This window comes from Protomyctophum bolini (genome assembly GCF_963924005.1).
Source record: "Protomyctophum bolini genome assembly, chromosome: 3".
In the NCBI taxonomy this organism is placed as follows: Eukaryota; Metazoa; Chordata; class Actinopteri; order Myctophiformes; family Myctophidae; genus Protomyctophum; species Protomyctophum bolini.
The window spans coordinates 33925894-33949012 of NC_137864.1; the positions used below are offsets into that span (position 1 = coordinate 33925894).

General features: G+C 45.1%; 2 protein-coding genes across 9 annotated transcripts in view; one reads left to right on the plus strand and one right to left on the minus strand.

Annotated features, from left to right (window-relative positions):
• Nucleotides 1–19204, minus strand: part of pcm1 (pericentriolar material 1) — a 32828-nt gene extending 13624 nt beyond the window's left edge. For 4 of the 8 annotated variants that reach the window (XM_080760001.1, XM_080760002.1, XM_080759997.1 and 1 more), the window contains exons 1-22: nucleotides 19031–19204; nucleotides 17663–17780; nucleotides 17133–17381; nucleotides 15062–15385; nucleotides 12938–13108; nucleotides 12188–12307; nucleotides 10495–10726; nucleotides 10015–10124; nucleotides 9032–9359; nucleotides 8761–8908; nucleotides 8243–8455; nucleotides 7582–7748; nucleotides 6941–7179; nucleotides 6021–6160; nucleotides 5789–5918; nucleotides 4916–5089; nucleotides 4525–4706; nucleotides 4020–4229; nucleotides 2652–2964; nucleotides 2305–2450; nucleotides 1440–1639; nucleotides 337–550 (exon numbers count right to left, since the gene is read on the minus strand). In XM_080760001.1, the coding sequence (XP_080616127.1) occupies nucleotides 337–550; nucleotides 1440–1639; nucleotides 2305–2450; nucleotides 2652–2964; nucleotides 4020–4229; nucleotides 4525–4706; nucleotides 4916–5089; nucleotides 5789–5918; nucleotides 6021–6160; nucleotides 6941–7179; nucleotides 7582–7748; nucleotides 8243–8455; nucleotides 8761–8908; nucleotides 9032–9359; nucleotides 10015–10124; nucleotides 10495–10726; nucleotides 12188–12307; nucleotides 12938–13108; nucleotides 15062–15385; nucleotides 17133–17381; nucleotides 17663–17764 (4112 nt within the window). In that variant the 5' untranslated portion in view covers nucleotides 17765–17780; nucleotides 19031–19204. The remainder of the gene's footprint in view (nucleotides 1–336; nucleotides 551–1439; nucleotides 1640–2304; nucleotides 2451–2651; nucleotides 2965–4019; nucleotides 4230–4524; nucleotides 4707–4915; nucleotides 5090–5788; nucleotides 5919–6020; nucleotides 6161–6940; nucleotides 7180–7581; nucleotides 7749–8242; nucleotides 8456–8760; nucleotides 8909–9031; nucleotides 9360–10014; nucleotides 10125–10494; nucleotides 10727–12187; nucleotides 12308–12937; nucleotides 13109–15061; nucleotides 15386–17132; nucleotides 17382–17662; nucleotides 17781–19030) is intronic. The other 4 variants (XM_080760000.1, XM_080759999.1, XM_080759998.1 and 1 more) reach the window with 4 other exon arrangements.
• Nucleotides 19205–19706: 502 nt separating this feature from the next.
• Nucleotides 19707–22385, plus strand: sart1 (spliceosome associated factor 1, recruiter of U4/U6.U5 tri-snRNP). The gene has a single exon (XM_080759272.1). The coding sequence runs from the start codon at nucleotides 20013–20015 to the stop codon at nucleotides 22329–22331; it is 2319 nt and encodes a 772-aa protein (XP_080615398.1). The 5' UTR covers nucleotides 19707–20012; the 3' UTR covers nucleotides 22332–22385.
• Nucleotides 22386–23119: the final 734 nt, after the last annotated feature.

Consider the following 23119-nt stretch of genomic DNA (forward strand, 5'->3'; position numbering starts at 1 on the left):
AGAACATTCAAATAGAGAGAAAGACACATACATTTCAATGAGTAGGTAGAATGGTTGTGCCGAAAAGGGATTTGAAGGCTGTTTCAGAAAAACAGACGGCCTGCATCATTTGGAGAATCTTGTAGTGACTGTTATGGTTTAGACTGTGTTATCTGCTTAGCTTATATTCTTTGCCGGTTGTTTCCTTTGTGTTTAGATGAGCTCCTAGCGGTCTGCATCTCATCACTACAAATTTTGCTTGTCAACTTTGAGTGTTGCAGTCAATTCTCACCATTACCTACATTTCATTTTGATGAAAACAAATGAAAAGCAGACAGACTAAACAGGAGTACACACCGTCCAAATGTATCAGCACTGAGAGGAGAGCGCTGCACTGGTGGAGGGAAGCTCATGTACTCTGTCTTGACAGAGGTGTTGTGATCTAGCTGCTGCTGCTGCTGCTGCTGCTGCTGAGAAAGATGGTGATGCTGCTGCTGGCCGGGGCTGCTTTGAGCCACTGAAGCTTGACCAAAGTCTCCCACAACGGGGAACAGAGGGTTGAAGTTAAAGCCTGCAGGGAGAGAGGATGAGGAGAGATGGTGAGTGAGAGACAGCCAGAGAAAAGCAGAGAGGAGAGAAGCAAAGATAAGAGCACATTCTGATTTCCTCTGAGGGGCAGGATGTTAATGGTCCATGTTTTAAGTAAAACCACCCTTCAAGTAGTAATTCACTACGACTCATCTCACACGACTCTTCACAGTTGGGCAAGGTCAATCCTACAGAAAAAGTGTGTGCGCTGGTGTTAGAACTGTAACTTTATCCAATTTCAATTAATTCCAATTTCACAGCAGAGCAGACAGAGAGGCTGAATTATCAGACGGCAGACTCTGCATTTAAATTCTTCAGCATGGAAAAGAGAGCCCAGAGCTCTGTGCGCACTCGGACTCCCAGTGCCTGTACAACATGCACAACGTGCACAAATCATGTACTTTCCTATCAGGCAAGTACAGGCCATGTTCTACTTGCCCCTGGTCATAAACCCACTTGCCCGAAAAGTTAATAGTCCATTATAAAATGATAGGTAAAATTTGCGCTTGCGTAGAACTAATTATTAATGTTAAATCTAATTGATAACTGTCGAGTGGTGAAAGTCACTTTGAAAAAACAGAATGAGTGAAACTGATACTCCACTCCACTTGCCCGGACATTTTATTTACTTTCCACGGGCAGTAGGGCAACCGTTAGTGTCAACCCCCAATACTGTACATAAACTACAATTCTGTGTAAGTAAATAAACATACTGGTATACTACAGCTAACGGTGTATACAGTCCAGAGTGTACTGCACCTTTAAATAAGTGTATGTACAGTATTGTAGACGTCTGTGTGTGCGTATACGTGTATATGTGCGTGTGTGCGTGTGTGGGTGCGCGCGTGTGCGTGCGTGCGTGCGTGCCGTACTGGGAGGCAGCGGGGAGAAGGCGGTAGCCGACAGGCCTGGGACATTGAAGGCGTTGGCTGAGGGGTGGAAGCCGGAGGAGATGGGCAGGTAGACGCTGGGGGACGGTGGCGGACGGGAAGAGCTGGAGTCCTGGGAGGAAGAGGCCTGTTGACCTGCTGACGGCGACGGGTGGAGGAGCTCGTTCAGGACTTGCTTCAGCCTGGGCCAGCCGACAGGAAAAATCAAACACATGGACCAGTGTATGCAACATACGGCAATAGTACTTTTGTGTAAAGCCCAAACCGCACCAATGATGATGAACTCGCAACTACTTGCAACCATTATCCCCAATGGCAGTTGCAAGGAATTGCATTGGTGTGGTTGACCTTAAAACTGTTTTGTTGCAAGGAGTTGTGAGTAGTTGCAACTGGTGTGATTCGGACTAGTGGTACCAGAAAACGACGGTGGTATATCGTTTTAGAGGAGTGAATAACATACATATAGAATAACTTGTTGGGTTGTTGCCTTTAGGGCAGTTAGGGTTAAGTCATTATACTGATTTACTTCAGATTGTCGTGATCATTTTATAATTGAATGTCATAGGAGGGGACTTAGACTGTTTTTCGTCTGTGGTACTTTTAAACTAATATCACCGTTTGGTCTTGTAAATTCCACTATACGCTATATATACGCTATATATTTTATGGCGTGGATCTTGTGTGTCTGCGGCTAATCTCACAAACCACAGGACCAATCAGTCACACATTTCTTGAATTCATAATCTCTGAAAATAGAAATTCTTTCTAGATTTCAGCAACATCATCAACATAACCCCTCGTTCTTTAGTTGACAACTCCATCTTGTTTTTTTATTTAGGTTTGTTACCTTTGTACGTTGCTCTGCTGCCAGGCCAGCTGGGTGTAACACTGGTTGAGCTGATGCATGATCAGGTGGACGTGGGGGGATGACATGTTGTTGGGCAACGCCCTGTGCTGGCCTGCCAACAGGCTCTGCAGCATGTAGGACAGCGTCTGGACGGAGAGGGACACACAGCGTCATCCACTGTACAGTAGCAGAGGGCAAACTATTAGGCCTGAAACTATCGATTACTTTTTCAAATAATCATATAATTAAGGAGCATGTTTTTTTAAGTCCCGTATTTTAAACCATGGGGAGGTATACAACATTGTGTCTGATGGTTCTGATGGGTGTGTGGTTCCTGGTAAACCCACCTGTTGGTCCTGCAGGAGAGTCTGACACATGCTGGTGCTGAAGTCCAACTGCCTCTGCAGATGGCTGACCTGCTCCTGCCAGTGAGGCTGGGGACCCTCGGTGAAGGACAGCTCCGAGGCCCAGCGCAGGTTCTCCTGCCGCGGTGTGGCCCCAGACTGGGCCCCAGACTGGGCCCCGGACTGAGCCCCGGACTGGGCCCCGGACTGGGGCACAGTCCTGTTCTGTTGCTCCTGTTTGGTCCTCGACTTGGAATGCTGGGAGGACTGATTCCCTCCGTCCTCTCCTGAGAAAGCTGCTGGAGGCTTCAGGTTGCTGGAGAGACAATCCATTTTTTACAATGTGAGAAACAGTGAGTCTAAGATAAACTCTCACTTCTACCACAGAAAAAAACATTTCAAACCAAAACAGACCATGAACTCTAAATATGTATGTATTAACCGATTCTGACCTGAGATCTGATTCACACGAGGTTTCCACTGGACACACACTGGTCTGATGAACCCATTCTGACCTGAGATCAGATTCTAAAAATGTCAGTCGTTCTTTGATTTTTCAAAAAATAGCAGACCTACAAGCTCGTAGCGCGCCACTCGGTGGCGCGCTATGAGCTTGTAGATCTGCTATTTTTCAATAGCTAAAGCATAACATGATGCTAACACCAAAATGGGTTCCCGTTCAGAATGGGTTAATTCATACCGACAGCAGCAGAACCTCCCCATGGTGCCACCTATAGGTCAAAATGTGAAACGGCCTGTAATAGGGCCACCATGAGGACAATTAGAAATATTTGTGATAGATTCTTCCTCTGCCTACTAAAAGTGTGTGTGCACAAAGTGTCACACCGATCGGTCCAGCTGTGCCGGAGACTAAGGCCCCTTCTCAATTATATTTTTAACCCCTCATCCATTGCCCCTTCCCCTTGCCCCTACATAATGAGTGTCAAGGGATAGGAATAAAGTTGTTTACAGACAGACGCATAGATAAACGGATGGTCAGGGGCAAAACACAATATCCTGCCATTGGCCGTCTGGCCTAGCATAGAAATACAATAAATACAAATAAATAAAAACAACAAATTAATGTCATGTTAGGTTTTTAAAAGCTTTGTTAAAGACTTTGACACGTCAAAGTATAAATTAGGCTTAACTTTAAGTTTAATTCTTTTGAAAACATGAAAAGTAATAGCACAAGCAAACAACCAAGCCATGTCAGAATGAAGTCCAGGTCTTCTTTACACATGAGTGACAGTCATGCACAATGTACATTGTACAATGAATAAACACTTACAATAACACTTGAGCAGCTGGGATTCCAATTACATTTTCAATTCAACGGTTTCATACTTGACTTTAGTCGATCCAACAGACCTTGCGTAGTTCTTCCTGTTGCTGAAGGAGCGCTGCTTCCTGCTGGAGGAGTAGAGGAGGAGGTCGCAGCTCGAGCTGCTCTCTGCACCTCGGTCCTCCTCCTCATCTTCCTCCTCTCCGCCCAGCTCAGACGGGTAGCCATTATCCTCATCATCATCATCATCCTCATCGAGGTGACAGGGAGTAGAGCCCCCCCAGGTAGCCATAGTCCTGACAAAACATAGACCAAAACACCAATAAATTCCACCCATGTCTGATCTGGGCAGTGATGACTGTACTATCATAGACTGGCCTCCAGGTATTATGATAATTGGTACTGTATCACTATATCAAGTTGTCCAATAGAAAAATATTGAAGAATGTTAAATGTGAAGTTTAATAATTCAAAAGGGGAAACGTTATGGCAGAAGTAACTCAAACAGCAGCTGATGCAACAGGCATCGGATATTGAGAAGGGACAGTGATCATCTTGTCAGTCTGTCTGCATTGTAACAAGGTCTCTCACCTCTCGTCCCTGCTGAGGGCCAGTGAGCCGGCAGCTAGTCCCTCAGGGTCGTCCAGCCTGTAGGAGGAGTCGGGAAGGCCACTGCGTCTCTGGTGCTCAGCCATCAGGGACTCCAGGTGCTTCCTGCGCTGACGCAACTCCTCCCGCATGATCTGGTGGTGCCGCATCTCCGACCACAACTGCTGGGAACCCACGGGACATTGAACATGAACATACAGTACTTGAACAGAGCGCTCCAACAGTTCAGAAGTACAGAGATGAATTACACATGTATTAAATTACATAAATCCAAGTAGAGATTCTACTTGGTGCTAAATTATCTCTTTAAAGCGCATAACTTATTTGTTTAAACTCTGCGGCCTGTACTGGGTGCACAGGGAAGTGGCATCACCTCATTGTCAGGGACTGAAGTGTTGGCTGCCTCTGCAGCGGTGGCTTTGAGCACAGCAGAATTGGTCTTCTGTCCAGAGGAGGAGCAGAAGGCCTGTGGAGCTGCAGGTGTGGAGGTGGCTCCTGGGAGCTTCCTCAGCAGGCCAGGCTGACTCATGGTGCTCGACATGGAGGACTGGGAACGAGAGATACACACACACACACACACACTGAGACCACGTTTAGACGTCTCTAGAGAAAACAGTATCAGGTGTGCCTTCTGTTTAGATGGCAACGGAATTTTCAAGGGTTGAAGCCGCAACAAAGTGAGTGAGTGTGAGTGTCTGTCTGTATGTCTGTGTCCGTCGGGAACAAACACACATTGCATGTCTGTTTACATCGGCTGTGAACGGAAGTGGTTGCCAAAGTGTTCCAACTCCGTCTAAACGTAAAATAAAAAGTGAGAATGCAACAGTCTAGAGACCGTTGTCTTCTAAATGCGGCCTGAGACTACAGATTGTGTTGACTGCTGGACAGTGAGGCTAACAGAGTGCTATTATGTCAATATGGCATACTGTACATAAACTACAATTCTGTGTAAGTAAATCAACATTATATTATAGTACAGCCAATATTGTATACATAGAGTACTACAGTCCATAGTGTACTCCACTTTTAAATAAGTGCACATGTTGCAGTAGCGGGTCAGAGCCTCCGAGTGATGACCTAAAAGCCTACTACTGTATATTCCCCAGTCTACAGGGAATTCCCTTTAGTCTAGACTCTAGCGGTTAAGATGTTTGCTTTCCACACGGGAGACCCGGGTTCGAATCCTGGGCGGTACATATGTACACTTCTGTCTTTGTGTGTGTGCGTGCGTGCATGCACATGCTACCTGGAGGTCTGGGCAGGCCCAGTGCAGGTCCTGGATCTTTCCCTGGATCTCCACCAGTCTGTGGCGGTCCTCGTGAAGCTGCTTCAGCTCCTGCTGCTGCTGCCGCAGCTTCTCCTCGTACAGCTTCTCCCTGAAACCACCACAACCAACACTGTCCAACATTCTATGGACAACAGAAAGCGCTGAGAGATGGCAGTCTAATCAAACAGTTATGAATAACCGAACAGACTACCTGGCCTTGTCAGACAGAGTTAGGCGCCTGGGAGTGTCTCCGTCCCGAGGCACGCCAGCTACCGCTCCTCTAGTGTTGTTGGGCTGCTGGTGGTGATGAGCCTCGTCCTCGTTGGCTGTGGTGCCATCCGTGTCATCGCTCTGGTGGGGGAGCAGAGTGTGTTATCTTTTTAGTCTAAATGTCTTACTGCACCTCTGTCCTGTTCCCATTTCTGACTAATAAAGTATTCCATCACAGTGTTGGTGTGAGGCAAGGGGGCACGGTGAGTAGACAGCATAAAGCAGTGGATCCCAAACCTTTTAGCCCATGACCCAAAACAGAAATGAGATATTTGCCCGGGACCCAAACTAGTGAACACCATCATCATAATTTTTCGACCACGGTCGAGATCATGGATTTCACAATGCCACGCCAGACTTTCCGGTCCTTCATTGCATCCCCAGTTCCTGCTTACTAATGCATGTGTCCCTAGCGATGACATCAGGGAACTACAGTTTTCTACCTCTGGTCTGCTTTGAGGCAGGATTCCAGAGAAGAAAGGAAGATATAACCTCATTGTCAGCTCTGTAGCAGTGGCCGGAAAACTGTGTTCTTCTTCTGGATCAGACTAGTGAAGAAGCACGGGGAAGGTTGCCATATATTAGATTAGTCGATGGGTGGCTCTTCCAAGACAAAATTTTGCGCTCTCATTAGAAGGCGGGTGTAAGTGCCATCCAAACTTTTCTCTAATTTCTTTGAAAGTGTCCATGTCTCAGAGCCATAGAGTAGAATCGGCTCAACTGTCATCCTAAATATCCTACCAAACGTAGGAAACAAAAACTAAGAGGACCCATAACAATTTGTCCTCAACCCACAAATGGGTCGCGACCGACCCAGTGTGAAACAGTGGCATGGAGTGATGAGACTCCCGTTTGCCTCACCTGCACCATGGCCACCAGCTCCTGCAGCTGACGGAGCTTCTGCTTGGCCGTGTGCAGCCGGTGGACCTTCTGGGCGAAAGCCGCGTCGTCTCCCAGGCTGCTCCTGCGACTGGAGCCCGACCCCTCGCTGTCTCTGCCCACCGCCCGGGCCCCCTCCTCGTTCTCCAGGCCGTCCTCATCCTCCTCCTCGTTGTCATCCTTGGCCTGGTTGTAGGGGCTGTCCCGGTTGTACTGGCACTCTGGGTGTTATAGAGCATTCGTTCAGTTAAAGGATGTGGGGGTTGGTTAACCACTTGATCCCCAGCATGCCTGCACTGGGTGGGAAACATTCGTCAAAAATAGCAGATCTACAAGCTCAAAACGTGCTTGTCGATCAGCTGTCTACACCAAGAGTTTTGGTGTAGACAGAAAAAAGCAGGTCCGAGTACAGTTGTAACTCAAGTCACTAGAGGGTTTATGACAAGTGATCAAAGCTAGGGTTAAGGTGTATGTAACCTTAAAGTACCCAAGCTTTTCTTGGCATAGAGGGGCAAATCAAACTAGCGCTGGAAACGGACGCCGGCTCCCTATTGGTTCACCCAGTTTATTTTTAACAAAACGCCTGCGGTCCCCGAGGCTAGGGCGTATGTGACTGTGTGTACCTATTGCTGAGGGGATGTTGAGACTGCGGAGGTTGGCAGCAGATCGGTTGTTGATTTCACACTCAGTGTTCAGTCTGCCGTCTTGGTTATTGGCCCCTCTGCCTCTGGCCGCTCGACCATTGGTCAGGCTGTTCAGGTCGGTCCAGTTCCCACTGTGCTGCGGATTTCTGAACACAAATAGTGGGGTTTCAGAAAACACTGTGCAGCAGATTTAATGAAATGTCCAAAAATGCCACACCCAGTTCATTTGTTTGTCCCTTTACGGGAAAACACCTGCAAGGAATGACATGAAACTCTAAGGAAATGTGACATGGTCCCAACCAAGATGTCAAGTTCAAAGATCACAGAAAAGCTAAAAATAAACTTTCAACAGTCAATAGTACAATTTACTTACAACCAGGCCAACTTCAACAACAACAAAATGCCATCCATTCTTATCCATCAGGTTCAAGGCACATTACATATTTTCCAATTTGAAAATAAATAAGGAGTCACTTATGGTCTTTCATGTGACAAGAGGACTTGATCGACCTTGTAAGTAACTTACAAGACGTCAATGCCTACATATTGTGCATATGTGTGTGTATTCATTCTATTTATAGAGGGTTGGGGTTGTTGTGCTTGGCACCACTTGTAATTGCAGTGCGGTCCTCACGCCAACCTGATGTTTGTGACGGGTGGTCGGTTCTCCTGCTCCGAGTCAAACATGGCCTCAAACATGGATCCGTCCTCCGTCTCCTGTTCCTCCTCGTCATCGTCATCATCCTCCTTGATGTTCTCATTGACGGTGTCCACCATCATGTCAGAGGTCTGCTCGTAGTACTGCACCAACTCCCTCAGCTCATTGAGACGCTTGTGCACCTCCTTCAGTTTCCTGGAGAGGGGGAGGGAGGGGGAGGAGAGAGAGAGAGAGAGAGAGAGAGAGGATTTAGAAAAGAACTGACGTGATCAGATCATGCTCACTGGCTTCCTACTGAATGTCCTCAAAGTGCTTGAATTTCCATCCAGTAATACTAGAAAAAACACAAAGCCGAATGGACTGCCCATTTTAAATAAAGCAAAACTATTGCATGTAAACACAATGGGTCATAAAAGACTGAAATTAAATGACTGAAATTTGTTTTGCGTGCACCTGATAATCTGGCTATATCAATAGCATCCATTCAGATTCAGTGTTACCTGAGTTTGTCTGTGGGGTGGGAAGGGTCTTGGAGGGAGAGCGAGGGCTGGAAGGAGGTGGAGACTGTGACACCGTCAGAGCAGATGGTGGAGGGTCGGTCTGACGAGGCTCCCATGCTGAGGCTGCGCTGGGCGGAGACGCCACGGCCTGAGGGAAGGACAGCAACAAACAAGTTCATTCACTGTCGGTGAGAAAGGTTCTGTTCATAATTAATCAAATAAAATAAAATAGACTCAGGTCTAACGCATCCTTTTTAATAGTATGCCTTACATGAGTTGTTATTGAGCGTTTGGTCTCTGAGGGAGTGCAGTTCCTGCAGGATCTTATCCATGGTGTGTTTCTTGTCCTGTAGGTCTTGCAGCTTGGTTTTTTTGGCGCTGGCGGAGTCTCCAGAAGCGGTGGCGGCCGGGCCAGGCCCCAATCTGGCCAGGCCAACGTGGGGCCCAGAGGCAGAGTGGAGGAGGGGTCTGTGTGGAGGGGGTCCGGACGGCTGGGGGGGCCTGGACCTGCACACTTCTCTGGAGAGAGACAGACTCTCTGCCTGCCGACGGTTGTCTGGGACTGCCTTAGTCTGCTGAGGGTGAGAATATTGTCTTACCTAGAGGGATTTTGTCTTTTGTTAACTCAAGAGCGTTTAGGTTATCTGAGACTGATGCACAACTTTTTCTAAAAGGGAAAACAATGGCCATTTTGCCTAGCATTTGTGTTGCGATGAATGTTGCCTGCCAGCCAACCAGCCACAATCTGAGCTCTGGAATTAATGTTCTGTGCTGTGTTATTGATGCCAGGACACTACAGTACTGTACATTAAATAACCCAATATAACCAATTGTTCTTCATCTGTGATCTTTTAAATTCAAGACCTCTAGAGGTCACGATTACAAATGTAATTGTCACACAAATAATTGCAATTTAATTGTGTCTGTTTATTGGCATTGAACATTTACAATTTGTACTTTTGTTTGCCTTTTGCCTCGTAATCACAAATTGCACAGGGCAGATATTACAAATGACTTAAATATACAAAGATGTCACTCTGACATTTCTTTCCAAACAATTTACAAAATAGCGGAAAGTAGTTGTACAAGCTTACACCAAGTCACAAAGTGACATGTTGTAAGCTGTAGATCAGCTATTTTTGAAAAGTGGTTTCTCAACATGGAAACGATTGACAATTATTGAAAAATACAATATGTGACAGGCCTAAAGACTGCATGCTTGGCTCCTAACCCACTAGTTGATGTGCAGCGTACCTGAGTGTCATGTAGCTGGTTGTGGAACCTCTGGATGAGGTCGTTGAGCTCGTCGTTGAGCTCAGAGGTGATGCTCACACCAGACACACTCCCTGTGGTCTCCGTAACAACTGGTACAATAACACACAGACAGAACAGAACGCAGCTGAACTTTGGGAGGTCATGTGAATACTGTTGTGACTTCTCAATGTGTTCTGTGTTAAGAGCTCATTCATTCTGTGTGTCAATCACTAGCAGACTATGTAGTCTAGCAGCAGTTCTCAAACTGACAACCAAAAAAAGAAAAAACATTTATTTTATCAAGAAACGGTAAAAAAGAAAATGGTGAAGAGGACACGTGTATGCAATGTGTGTGTCTGTTTGAATGAATTATTTACAAAGATAATGGATCTGGACTACATGTAGGCAGATACGCAATATCAAGTGCCTGAAAGCTGGGGTGGACACACACTCCCGTGTGTGAACCTGTGTGTCTCTCACCAGTATCATCCAGGACGGCGAGGGCCTGCTCTGCTCCTTGCTGCATGGCCAGCAGAGCGGCCTGCCGGCCCTGCAGGGCCCTCAGCTGCTCCTGCTGCTCCAGCATCTTCTTCAGCAGCTCGTGCTGCCGCCGCAGGTTCTCCAACTCCTCCTTCTGATCCCCGCGGCCCACCCCGGCACCACCTCCTCCACCCTGATCCCCGCGGCCCACGCCGGCACCACCTCCTCCACCCTGAGGAGCCAGAGAGGAAGAGTAAAGAAAGACGGACAGCGGGGAGTGAAATGTGCACGTGCACATACAGTGCAGGAATTAAAAGCATGAAGGGAGGGACCGAGACAAACAGATAAAGTTCTTTGTTTACTGAAAGTCACCTCTTCCATACAGGCATTTGGTGTCAGGTACAGAACCCGCAAAAAAAACACACAAAGTTCGAAACAGGTTTTTCCTCCACTTGGTTTGTTTTCAATTTCACACCCTTGTATTTGAGTGGTTGTCTTGAAAAGTGACAGTCAGAGGATGTGCAGAGCTTACCCCCTCAAGATAAAACTAGTTTAAACTTTTTCCACCAGAATGAGGTGCAGAAAAGCAAGCAAGTTACCTTGCAGCCTGCCATTCAGATCCATAGGAAGGCGCTTTTCATCATATATTAGATATTATCAGATTCTGCATTTAGCTCATGCATTTAGCTCAAAAGAATACAACCGTTCACTGTGGTACCGGGTCAAATTACATTATTATTACACTGTTTCACTCAAGTTCATTAATGCTTATCTGGTACTCATGTGTATGTGTCCATCTACAGATCTGGCCATATTACCTATTAAAGGGGAAAACCACTCATTTTCAACATTGAACTATGTCGTTATAAAAAGTAATAAAAAGGTTCCCCGCTTCTGTGTAGCCCAGAACGGGAGGTCTAGAACCTGGGGTCATGTGATCAGTGACATCCCAAAGATGTACTCTTTGACTTGCAAAGAACAAAGTAGATTTTATTAAGATTTTATATATCATAATAACAGTACTACTCGTGCATGGACAGCAGGACACAGACAATGAGTCTAGAGGACTGAAGAGGGGTCATATGAGGAAATGAATCAATCATGCCATAGCGGTGTAAGTGGGATTGGGGAGAAATCACCAGTGTGGAAACACTTCATATTAACAGAGGATAAAAGAAAGGCTGTGTGTCAAATATGTGACACAACAAATCTGGGTACTCATTTAACAAGTGTGCAGCAGGTTTCATGGCTGCGCGCATATTAAGCAGTTGGCGTCAAAGCTTTGTGCAGGTGTAGCCTAGGCCTACATGCAAACAGACCACACGTCCCATACGCTGGCTAGATACACGTGTTGTAGTTTGATACACAACGTGCAACCGAAAAAAGCTCTCAAAAGCCACTTTACATGCTCCAGCAGCTGTAAGTAATTACTTGTATTGTCTAACTTTCTTTCTTTCGGCTGTGAAGGCGATATCCTCAAATAAAAATATCCATGCGGCCTAACAACTGTAGACATGGGATAGCCATTATAATTCGCCATAAGCTTCATTAACACTTTGACTACAGAGTTCATTGACTGTAGACCACTTTCCCTGCAGATCGCGAGATCCCCGAGTTATGTTTTCGCCCATCAGCCTTAATACCTATAGTATAATCTAGCAATATGTATGTGTCCATGTATCATTCACAGTACCGTAGCGTTGGAGGTGTCTGAGGAGCGAACCTCGATGTTGAGAGAGGTGCTGTCTGCCAGCGAGCCAGAGCCCACAGCAGAGTCCAGGGTGCCCACATCGTCCTCCTCGTTCTCCCTTGCCTGCATGGGGAGGTCAGAGAGGTTCAGCCACACACATAATAATATTAATAATAATAATAAACGGAAAGCCTGTGTAAAAGTTTTTTAAAGTATTTTAAAGACAGTCACTGAGGGTGCATCCCTCAGGTTCTGGGGTAGGGCGTAGGGCGTTTTAAAAGGGAGTCAGTAGACTCCTGCCTGCCGATCTGAGGGTACGTGCGGGGTCGGTTGTGGCTGATAAAGTGAATTTCTGGTATAAATTAGATGTGTGAATGAGACATGGGCCTCTGCCTTCGGGCTGGATAAATAAAACAAAGCCACTCCTCTTTGCGAGAAGAGCACAGCGCTTTGTCCTAGTTTTTTCCATCAGACAGAACATGACACTCGGCTGCTAAAGTATGTCAGGCCAGAAAGACGGTCATTAAAAATACATGAACTGCAGCTAAAAACAAACAGGTTCCACATCGGGGCTAAACTCTTCAAACATCACCCCAATGTCAAATAAAATAATGTATTGTATACTATATATATATATATATATAATATAATTTATATCCAATGTCTGAGCACACAGCGTGCAAAACGGTCATATCTGAGCAGAGGAGAGGCCAACATGGCAATAGACGAAGAGAAACGGACATTGAGACCAACCAGCATTTTCTGCAGGAAGCGTAGATAGGACTTCTCCTGCTCTTTGAGGTGCTCGATGAGGCGGGAGAGACGCTCCACGTTGGCCGGCACATCCTTCTTCTCCAGCAGGTCATCCCTCATGGAGCTGGCCTTCCCAATGTACTCCCTGATCTGAACCAGCTTGCTCACCACCTGATACCGCAACAGACCGTGTGAGGGAGGGAGGAGTGGAGGGGAGGGGTGTGCGTGTACGTGTACGTGTACGTGTGTGTGTGAGAGAGCGAGAGAGAGAGAGAGACAGGTGAGCGGTGCGCCAGGTGTGTGTGTGTGTGTGAGAGAGAGAGAGAGAGAGAGAGAGAGAGAGAGAGAGAGAGAGAGAGAGAGAGAGAGAGAGAGAGAAGAGAGAAGACTGCTCAGCCCAATCTACTCTGAACAAGAGCAAAGAGTGGAGGAGGAGAGGAGTAGCTGGGTACCAGAGCTCAGTGGGCACCAAGGGTGGCATATTTAGAAATTGCCCTAAATACTGGCTGGCTGGCTCGCTGCTGCTGCAGTAGCAGCATTGCATTTGTGGCTCTCTCACAGTTCGTCCATGCTCTAGTTTCCTAATTTTCACTATGTCCTTCCATTAACGCAAGAAAAACTTAAAACTCAGTATGTAAAACAAGATCTAAGATATCTAAAACATGTTTTGGGGGGTTTTTTTAAGTATGACAAACTGTTGCTTTTTCACAGGATCTTATTCACAATGTATGTATGTCACTGACATTTAAAAAGGCTGGATTATTTTTGCTCAGGTAGTCTAGCCTAGCCCAGGGGTTCTCAAAAAATAAATCAGGTGTCGCCAGATTATCTTCTGAATGTGTAAAAAACTAAATGTAATACTTTTTGCAACTTAATGGCTGGAAAACGGAAATTAAGAGTTTACATAGGCCTATGTACATGCATAAACTTTCCTTAACGATTATATTTGGATCCAGTATTTATTTATGATGTATTTTCTCTGTGTTATTGTCTACCACTCTACCATATAATGTAGCCTTATTATTCTGCATACACCACAGTGACCCCCTTTCCACCGGTTGGTTCCCAATGGAAAAAACTAGACCTATATTAAATTGTTTATAGGATCAATACAAGTAAATTAATACATGATAACCCTTCCACAGTAGTAGCTTTTTCATAGTTTCTATTATTTTGCATATTTTCCTACATAATGCTCCATTTGCATATTTAAAAACAATAAATCATTGTCTTCATGTAAGTAATCAACTGTGGAAGTTTCATGGTGATAACAATCTAATATAGGTATAGTTTTGCCCACCGAATTCATAATAAGCGTTCCAATTTTGGAGCTCTGGTTCATGGACTAAGAACCAAAAAGAACTGAACCGGTTCCCATTGGGAACCAACCGGTGGAAAAGGGGCCAGTGTGCAACCACCTTTACTATTTGTTTATTATTTTGGGTGAGAACCATGTATAAGCTCTTTATGGGATTCCTTTCACACCTGCACTAATTTTCTCTTTTAATGTTACCATGGCATTTAGTACTCTTTTTATTAAAAATAAATTAAAAATATATATATTATTAAATAAAAAAAGAAATATATATATATTGTATATTGTCTTGGGGGTTATAAAGGGGGCATTATAAAGGCCTATTCATAGTTCACCGAAAACTACAACACGACATCACGGCGCATTGGTCAGCGCTCACACAACACATCTCTGTTTTTACAAACCACTGTTTCGGTGGTCACCTTATCACCTAAAACTGGAGTATGAATAGGCCTTTATCTTTTTTTGATAAAATCAAGCATTCAGTGGGGAATACATGTTACACCTACTTTATATGCTGAATATGGGCAAGATGAATGTGCAAATCCAATGAACATTACCCTTTGATATGATGAATTAAAAGCAAGCACATTGAGGAGCATGAATGAACAAACAACTACATTATTTGATTAAAGTTCCTGTTTTTGTGTACTGAACCCTTATTGGAGTTCTACTCACAATGTGTGCCTTGTGAACAAGACCCCATTGTCTGACTTGTCTGGCTCACACATAAGCCAGTGGGTGATCGGTCATGAGACCAGAACAAGGACACGTTTGAAACCCAACTCCAGTAGAAACCTCCATGTTACCTGGCTGCTGTCGACGTTCGGCTCTTCTCTTCCAAAGTGTGCCAGCGGCCCTCTCACGGCTAAGCCACGTCCTAGGCTGGGAGGGTCCTTGATGATGGGAAGGACTGGTGTTAGTGTGTCCCTGAGCCCAAGGCTCTGCTTCTTGGCTTCCTTGTAGATAGCCGGGGTGGCCGGGGCGGAGGAGGAAGGGGGGAGTGAGTCCTTGCTTCTGTTGGTGTTGACGTGCAGCGGGAGGAAGTTGAAGGGCTTCTTGTTCTCGCCGCCCAGCTGCCGCTGGTTGTTGGCAGCCGTGGCGCGACCCTGGGAGTCACTGCCGATGCTCCTCTGAGGCAGCAGGGAGACAGGAGGTAGATGAATAGTCAACTCAGTAGAATAAATTAAACAAAAGCGCTCATGATTTGGGAAAACATTGGAATGTCAAAGTTTTGGACACTTTTTATCGCCCACACTCAATAAAGGTGCTTCAAATATAAAACTGCCAAAGAAAGTTAAGTAAAAGGCTATTATATATATTTTGAGATGCGCTGAATGATGTTTTACACGGCATGTACATTCAGTGCTTTTGCTCTCTGCTGCAAAACCTTGTAGATTGTTGTAATAGTGTGCCGTGAACAACCAACTCTCCAAGTCATACTATCTTTCCCTGCTTACTCAGCGGCAGCCAGGGTAGAATATCACATTACATATTAATATATTATGTACAGGTCCTTCTCCTTACACAGTGCTGTAAAATATCTTAATAGATGGTTGTGTTGACTCTGGAATTGATAAAACACAGTGATGATTTGGGGCCATGTTATCTGCATGGTGTTGGTCCACTGACAGTAAAAGCTTCACACTGGAGTCAACATGGCCATCTATCAGGATATTTTAGAGCACTTTGTGCTTCTGTATGTTAAGCTTTATGGAGGTGCCAAAACTACTATTAATTTGTGTACTGACCATGTGCTTAACTGACCAGCCAACTGGCCTGACCTCAACCCCACAGAGAATCTAGGTTGTATTGTCAAGAGGAAGGTGTGAGACATAAGACTGAACAATGAACTTACAACTGTTATCAAAGCAAATCTGGGCTTCCATAACACCTTATCGCCTCCATGCCACGCCCCATTAATTAAATAATTTGTTCAAAAGTAGCCCAGACCACGTATTGAGTGCATAAATTAACATACTTTTCAGATGCTTGAAATTTCTGTATTATACATATGTTTTTTTTTGTGGTCTCATAAAATATTCTAATATTTTGAGATAGGATTTTTTTATTTCCTTGAGCTATATATGCCATAATCATCAAGATTAAAAAAAAAATGTTTTAAATATGTCACTTTATGCTCAATGAATCTAGAAGAAAGTTTCACATTTTGAATTATATTACGGAAGAAAATGAACTTTTCCACAATATATATATTTTTTAGAAGGACCTGTATATGACACATGCATAACATTACTTAACAATAAAAAGATGTGGTCCCCACTCCCTTTTTTGCACGTGAAATTTACTCTCTGGGCGCAGTAAGGCTATGTGTCTTACTCAGGGACACTTTGACGCATTATAGACCCGAAGATTTTCAATACAAATCATGTTATTTTAATATTGGGATGTATGTTGTCGGGCCACTTCCTAACGTTCTTGAAAACCACTGTTAAAATTGACACTGCAGTTAACGAGAAAAGTTCACTAAAAACAAAATAGAGTCAGCTAGCCCGGAGATGCTGTCTAGCTAGCATCAAGTGGTTTAATTCACACACACACACACACACACACACACACACACACACACACACACCTGAATCACTGTATGGATGACTGTGCAAGTTCTATTCCTTCTGATCAATTCAGGGTTCTGCCATGATGACTGCAATGCAAGGCAGACAAGTGATTGAGAGACTGTCCTAAACCGCTGAGAATGATGACGATGCCCACTAACAGCCGTGTCCTTGAGCCAGACATTGTTCCCTGCAATTGTTTCTTTTTCTGCATTGTTTCTGCAATTGCTCCCTGCCTTGTTTCTTATAAATTGTCCATCAATTAAAAAATAAGGCTTTCTGTCTTGAGTTTTTATTTGCTCACCTCGTCGAGGTCTGTAAAGTTAATCCTCTGTCGCAACCTCTCCAGTTCAGCCTGGTCGGGGACGGACATCTGCGTGGTGTATTTGGTGTGAGGAAAGGAGTGAGGGGTGTGGGTCCTCCTGCGCCCCGCCCCCGGGGTGGACTCTGGGGAGATGTCGTTGGTCAGCCGGCTCTCTGCCACGCTGGTGGGGAACTTCTTCCTGTTCTTCTCTGAGGAGCGGTTGGCTTTCTTCTGCTGTACGCCCCAGTCCTGAAAGAAAAAGTGTCAACATACTGTAAATAAGGTGAAAGCAAATAGATCCATGGTCATTATATAATTAGTTATATGTGCTTTTGGCTAATTGTATCTATTGTGAGCAACGGTTTGTTTTTGTAACCCAAGTTTCCGTTTCGGGGCATAAACTGTGAAATGGTGATGTTCATGCAGGGAACATTATCGGAGTAGAAAACTATGATGTACATAATCTGTTCCAGTTACTGTAATGACAAGCTTTTTCATTGACTGATGTCTCTCCGATGCACTGTTATTACCATGTTATTGAGTCTGTCTTCCAGACTGCTATTGGTGATAGCCCAGTTGTGTAACTCCTGCTCCTCCGTGCAGTCATCAAAAGGAGTGCCCCCGGTTGCCATCTCAACCACTGGCAGTCTGTTGGCGATTCACAACAACATAAACACTGGTCAACCGTCAAAATCAAACAAGACAGACACTGAGTAATGTGGGTAAACATACAGACTACATACTACTAACTAACTCTATGATTACTTCATTGCCTATAAGATATGCAGTAAAGCCAATCACACCAACAACCAAATACCTCAATGCCAGCTTAATAACAAAATAACCATACTTAGCATGCTGCTGAAATGAACTATTTAAGTTCATCACATCAACACCGGTAACTTTTAACAGCATATAGAGTATATTTTTTACCACAACATACCTGATAGCCAGATATCCAGAGTTCCAGACCAGTTGCAAATACCCCACTAATGAATTCCCTCTCTTGTTGTTGGATTAAGTCTGAGTAATGACAGAGTGCTGTCTGTAGTGCTCTGTGTCTGTGTGACCCGCCTGGCTTCCCGGGTATAAAATAACAATATGGACCTTACCTCCCACCTACACCACCATGGAGTCAGCACCAGCCATTAACCTAGTACTGTCATTGCTTACTACTACTAGTTAATAACGCCCCATAGACAGTACATTTAAATCAACTATGCGAATTAAAGCTCACGCTCGGTAACGATAAATTCACCATTAAGAATATATTAAGTGGCACCAGGTTAACTAACTCTTGTCTTATAGAATCGCCATGGCAACTAATAATAAAAGGGCGGCAATCGCGCGAGGCTGACCTGCATTGAGGTGACATGTAGCGGCAAAAACGAACAGACATATACGATGCTAGACTATAGTTTGTAGATCTGTTCTTTTTTAGCAAAGGGACACCGTTGTACGACGGAGTACCAGGCAGGCTTTAACACCGACCATCAACCTGACACTGTAGATGATGCTGATGAAGGCTAAATCACAGCGGGGGGTCTTTAGTTGCTCTTATAGCTACAACAGTGACAGTTAGTAATGCTCATTGCTGACATGAAACCACGACTTTATCATAATACATCTCTCGTAAGAAGTTGCAGGCAGCAGAAAAATGCAAATAAGCTAACCGATGAAAGTACTACTAGAAGGCCAATATATCCCAGCACAGCAGTCACACTTTAAACGTGTTCAGAATATATAGACTGACAGAAAACCTCAATGTTGTTGTCAATAAACAAAGCCCCGTCAAATGATCGCGTTTAACCTAAACAAGTATCAGTTAACACTAGTCTGTGCTGGTTTATTAGCTCACGCGCTAGCTAGGTTAGCAGGTAGAAGAAAACAAACGTTACCGTTCTGTCCCCCCGGGTGAGAATTAGAATGTCGCAGGCTGCACTTTCTACTTCAGTTTAGTAACAGCTCTCCGGTGGCTACCATGTCTGTCCGTGGGTTATTTGTTTTATTAACCAGATTAAAAAAAATAACAACGTCTCCTCCACCGATGATCCCCGTTTGTCTATGCAACATTAATCAAATGACAATGAAGAGTCAGTCACGCCGAACATTGTGACCTATCCAATTCTGTGACTCCACAGTCCAGACTCCAGACTATACCTACGTAGGTTTCTGTTCACTACAGTACTGTACATTATGTAGTTGGTGTTGGGCTTCACTTCAGGGCAGATAATTCAGATATTCTTATGGTACTATTGGAAAATTAATACTTTATAAAACCAGGTTATACAAAAATGGGTTCGTGTTAATATTGCACAGTGTGCAAACTGTGCATCCGCCGGTATGCAATATGCATTGCATACCGGCGGATGCACACTGTGCAATATGTTGATATGACCCCATACATACATTTCCTCCGCTCCTCGCGAGAGACTCCATTCGTACTGGGTCACCGATGTAGGTGTAACACCTGGTACAATAGGTGGCGCTGTGGGCGCTGTAGACAGTTTGACCACAGGAAGTACTTTCTCCGGGAAGCGGGGTCACGTCACTCAGACTCACGTCTCACAGTAGCGTCTTGTGTTCGTTTGTCTACAAAAAAAGAGATGGTGGCGATCAACGGCGCACTTTCACATGCTCCCACGGAGGAGGAATAAGCCACTCAGTTATACCAGTTCTACTTCTCTTCGAGTAAAGTAAAGCCTGCTCGTCTGTTCTACAACAAATATTTTCTGTCTATCTCGATTCCCGTTTAAGTCGCGTCGTTCAAATAGTTGCTTAGCCTCCATGCTAATGTAGGCCCGTTGTCGTCATCTACACCTCGTCAGTGTCCGGCGTTCGCGTATCGTTCTGTGAGTTAAAACAAAACCAGAAGAAGTCATGGGTTCTTCAAAGAAACACAAGGAAAAGAGCCGCGACAAGGACAATGAGGAGCGCCGTCGCGAGCACAAGAAACATCGTCACAAGGACCGAGAAAGAGACCCCGAACGGGATGGGAAGGAACGGGGTAAGGAGAAGGGAAAACGGCCCCGGTCCAGGGACAGAAGTGGACGTGAAGGACGTAGCAAGGGAGAGCCGCGCATTAAGAAGGAGAAAGTTGACACTGCATATGAGGAGGGAGCTGACATTCAACCCCAATCAGCAAGTGGAGATGCATCACTCAGCATTGAGGAGACAAACAAGCTCAGGGCCAAGCTGGGCCTGAAGCCCCTGGAGTTAAATGAAAACAAGAAGGAGCTTGGCACAAAGGAGCAGCCACTAGTTGCAGAGACCATCAACCCTGTTCACATCGCGCAGCAGAAAGAGATGAGAGAAAAGCTTGCAGCAGCGAAAGAAAAGCGCCTGATGAATAAGAAATTGGGAAAGGTTAAGACCTTAGCAGATGATGACTGGTTGGATAACACAGCTGCTTGGGTGGCGAGAAGCCGACAATTGGCAAAGGACAAGGAAATGGCAGATAAAAGAGCCAAACTCCTGGAAGAGATGGACGAGGAGTTTGGTGTCAGCAGTCTGGTGGAGCAAGAATTTGGACAGCCCAAGAAAGATGCTTATACTTCCCGTGACCTGAAAGGACTAAATGTACAGCACAAGATAGACTCCTTCACTGAGGGCCAGACTGTCATCCTCACACTCCAAGACAAAGGAGTGCTGGAAGAGGAGGAAGATGTGCTTATAAATGTGAACATGGTGGACAAGGAAAAAGCTGAGAAGAATGTTGAGTTGAAGAAGAAAAAGCCGGAGTACAAGCCCTATGACGAAGATGAAAGTATTGACGACATGGTCACACTCAAGCCCCGTATCGTGCTGTCAAAGTATGATGAGGAGATTGATGGGGAGAAAAAGAAGAGCTTTCGGTTGAGCAGCGGAGGCTTCGCTGAGGGCACACGGGAACGGGAGCTCGAGGTCATAAGGGAGACGCTTCGCGACCAGGCCCAGACCTTGGACATGCCTGCTCTCATCCTAGCCTCTGAGTACTACACCCCGCAGGAAATGGTAGGCTTTAATAAAACAAAGAAGAAAGTTAGAAAAATTAGAAAGAAGGAAAAGCTGTCAGTGGCAGATGAACTCGCCACAGACGACACCCGGAGCACAGACTTTGGCTCCAGGGTGCGCGGGCGGGGCCGCAGGCAGGTGGACCAAGAAGAAGGCCAGGACGAACCTGAGGAGGGGGCGGAGGAGGTTGTCAAAATCCCCGGATTGTCTGTGTCTGACGACATCAGGACGGCGGAGATGGAAATGAGCGAAGATGATGAAGACTTTGAACCCCCAGAGCCAGCTGTGATTGAGGAGGATGAGGCAGAGCAGGAGCTGCAGAAGCAGCTGGAGAAACAGCGGAGGCTCAGACAGAAGCAGCTCCTGAAAGACTCTGGAGAGAAGGTGGTGCAGCGGGTAAAGGTGCTGGATGAAGATGCCGGTGATGACGACCCAGACAGGAAGGACAACATTGTATTCAATGCCACCTCTGAGTTCTGCAGAACTCTGGGTGACATCCCGACCTACGGTCTCTCAGGAAACAGAGAGGACCAAGAGGATATGATGGACTTTGAGCAGGAGGCAGAACGGGCAGAGGCCGGGGTTTCTGACTCGGACGGTGATGAGAACATTGGCTGGAGCACAGTCAATTTGGATGAAGAGCAGAAACAGCCTGACTTCTCCACCGCCTCCACCACTATTTTGGATGAAGAGCCCATAGTCAACTCTGGCCTGGCTGCCGCTTTGCATCTGTGCAAAAACAAGGGCCTGTTGGACACCCAGATGCAGAAGATTGCCCGAGTCAGAGCTCCAAAGGGCACTGGCCTACCCAACGATAACTACAGCATCGAGGACAAGCAGACCATCGACGACAAGTACAGCCGCAGAGAGGAATACAGAGGCTTCACCCAGGATTTCAAGGAGAAAGACATGTACAGACCCAACGTCAAGATCGAGTATGTGGATGAGTCTGGACGAAAGCTCACACCCAAAGAGGCTTTCAGGCAGCTCTCTCATCGCTTCCACGGGAAAGGCTCAGGCAAAATGAAGACGGAGAGGAGAATGAAGAAGCTGGAGGAAGAGGCCCTGCTGAAGAAGATGAGCAGCAGTGATACCCCCCTGGGAACAGTAGCCCTGCTTCAAGAGAAGCAGAAATCTCAGAAAACACCATACATTGTTCTCAGTGGCAGTGGGAAGAGCATGAATGCTAACAACATTACCAAATAAGTTGTTTGTTGGGAGGAGGGGGGTGTTGTGCTATTGAAATGTAGCTTAATTCTGTGTGTGTGGGGGGGGGGGGGGGGGGGGTTGTGTTATTAAAAAGTAGTTATTTTAATTCATTAAAACTATGATTTCTGATTTTGATTATGATGCTGTATAAAAGGTTACTCAAAGTTGTAGTAAAGCAGACTTCAATAAATTCACAAAAGACAATGTGTTTCTTTCTGTTTAACAAGCCAGCTAGTTAGGTGAGAGGTCTAAGTAAGGTGACACATTCATTGAAGGAAAGATTCAGTGGTCAATCTTTGTGCCATGAACCATGCATCCTCACAATTAATTATCTGCTCCACTTAATCATATATTATTTGGCTATAATATTGTGATTTGACATCCTATGAAATATTCAATGTTTGAAAGGTTTACTGCAGCAAGTTCATTTGTCATTTTGTACAGAATTGCTGCTGTCATTGCAACAAATCATACTATAGATAAACCGTGGAAGACATTTTTAAATTTCTGTGATGTGAAATATTTGCTTTAAATTGTCAATGTCCCCTTTTGAGGTATTACATTATATTTTGTTGTTTGCACAAACATTCATATAGTGTATAATATAGAAGTATAAAAGAGCAGGTTTTCTCTGGTCCATACATTTTAGTAAGAGTTAGTAAGATGGCAACGTTCTGTTAAATATTGTAATATACTTCCCAGGAGTGGTAACTTGGTAAGGGGAAGGTAAGAGATAATCGCACAAATATGACAATGAAATCCCATTCATAAAATAATGGGCATTG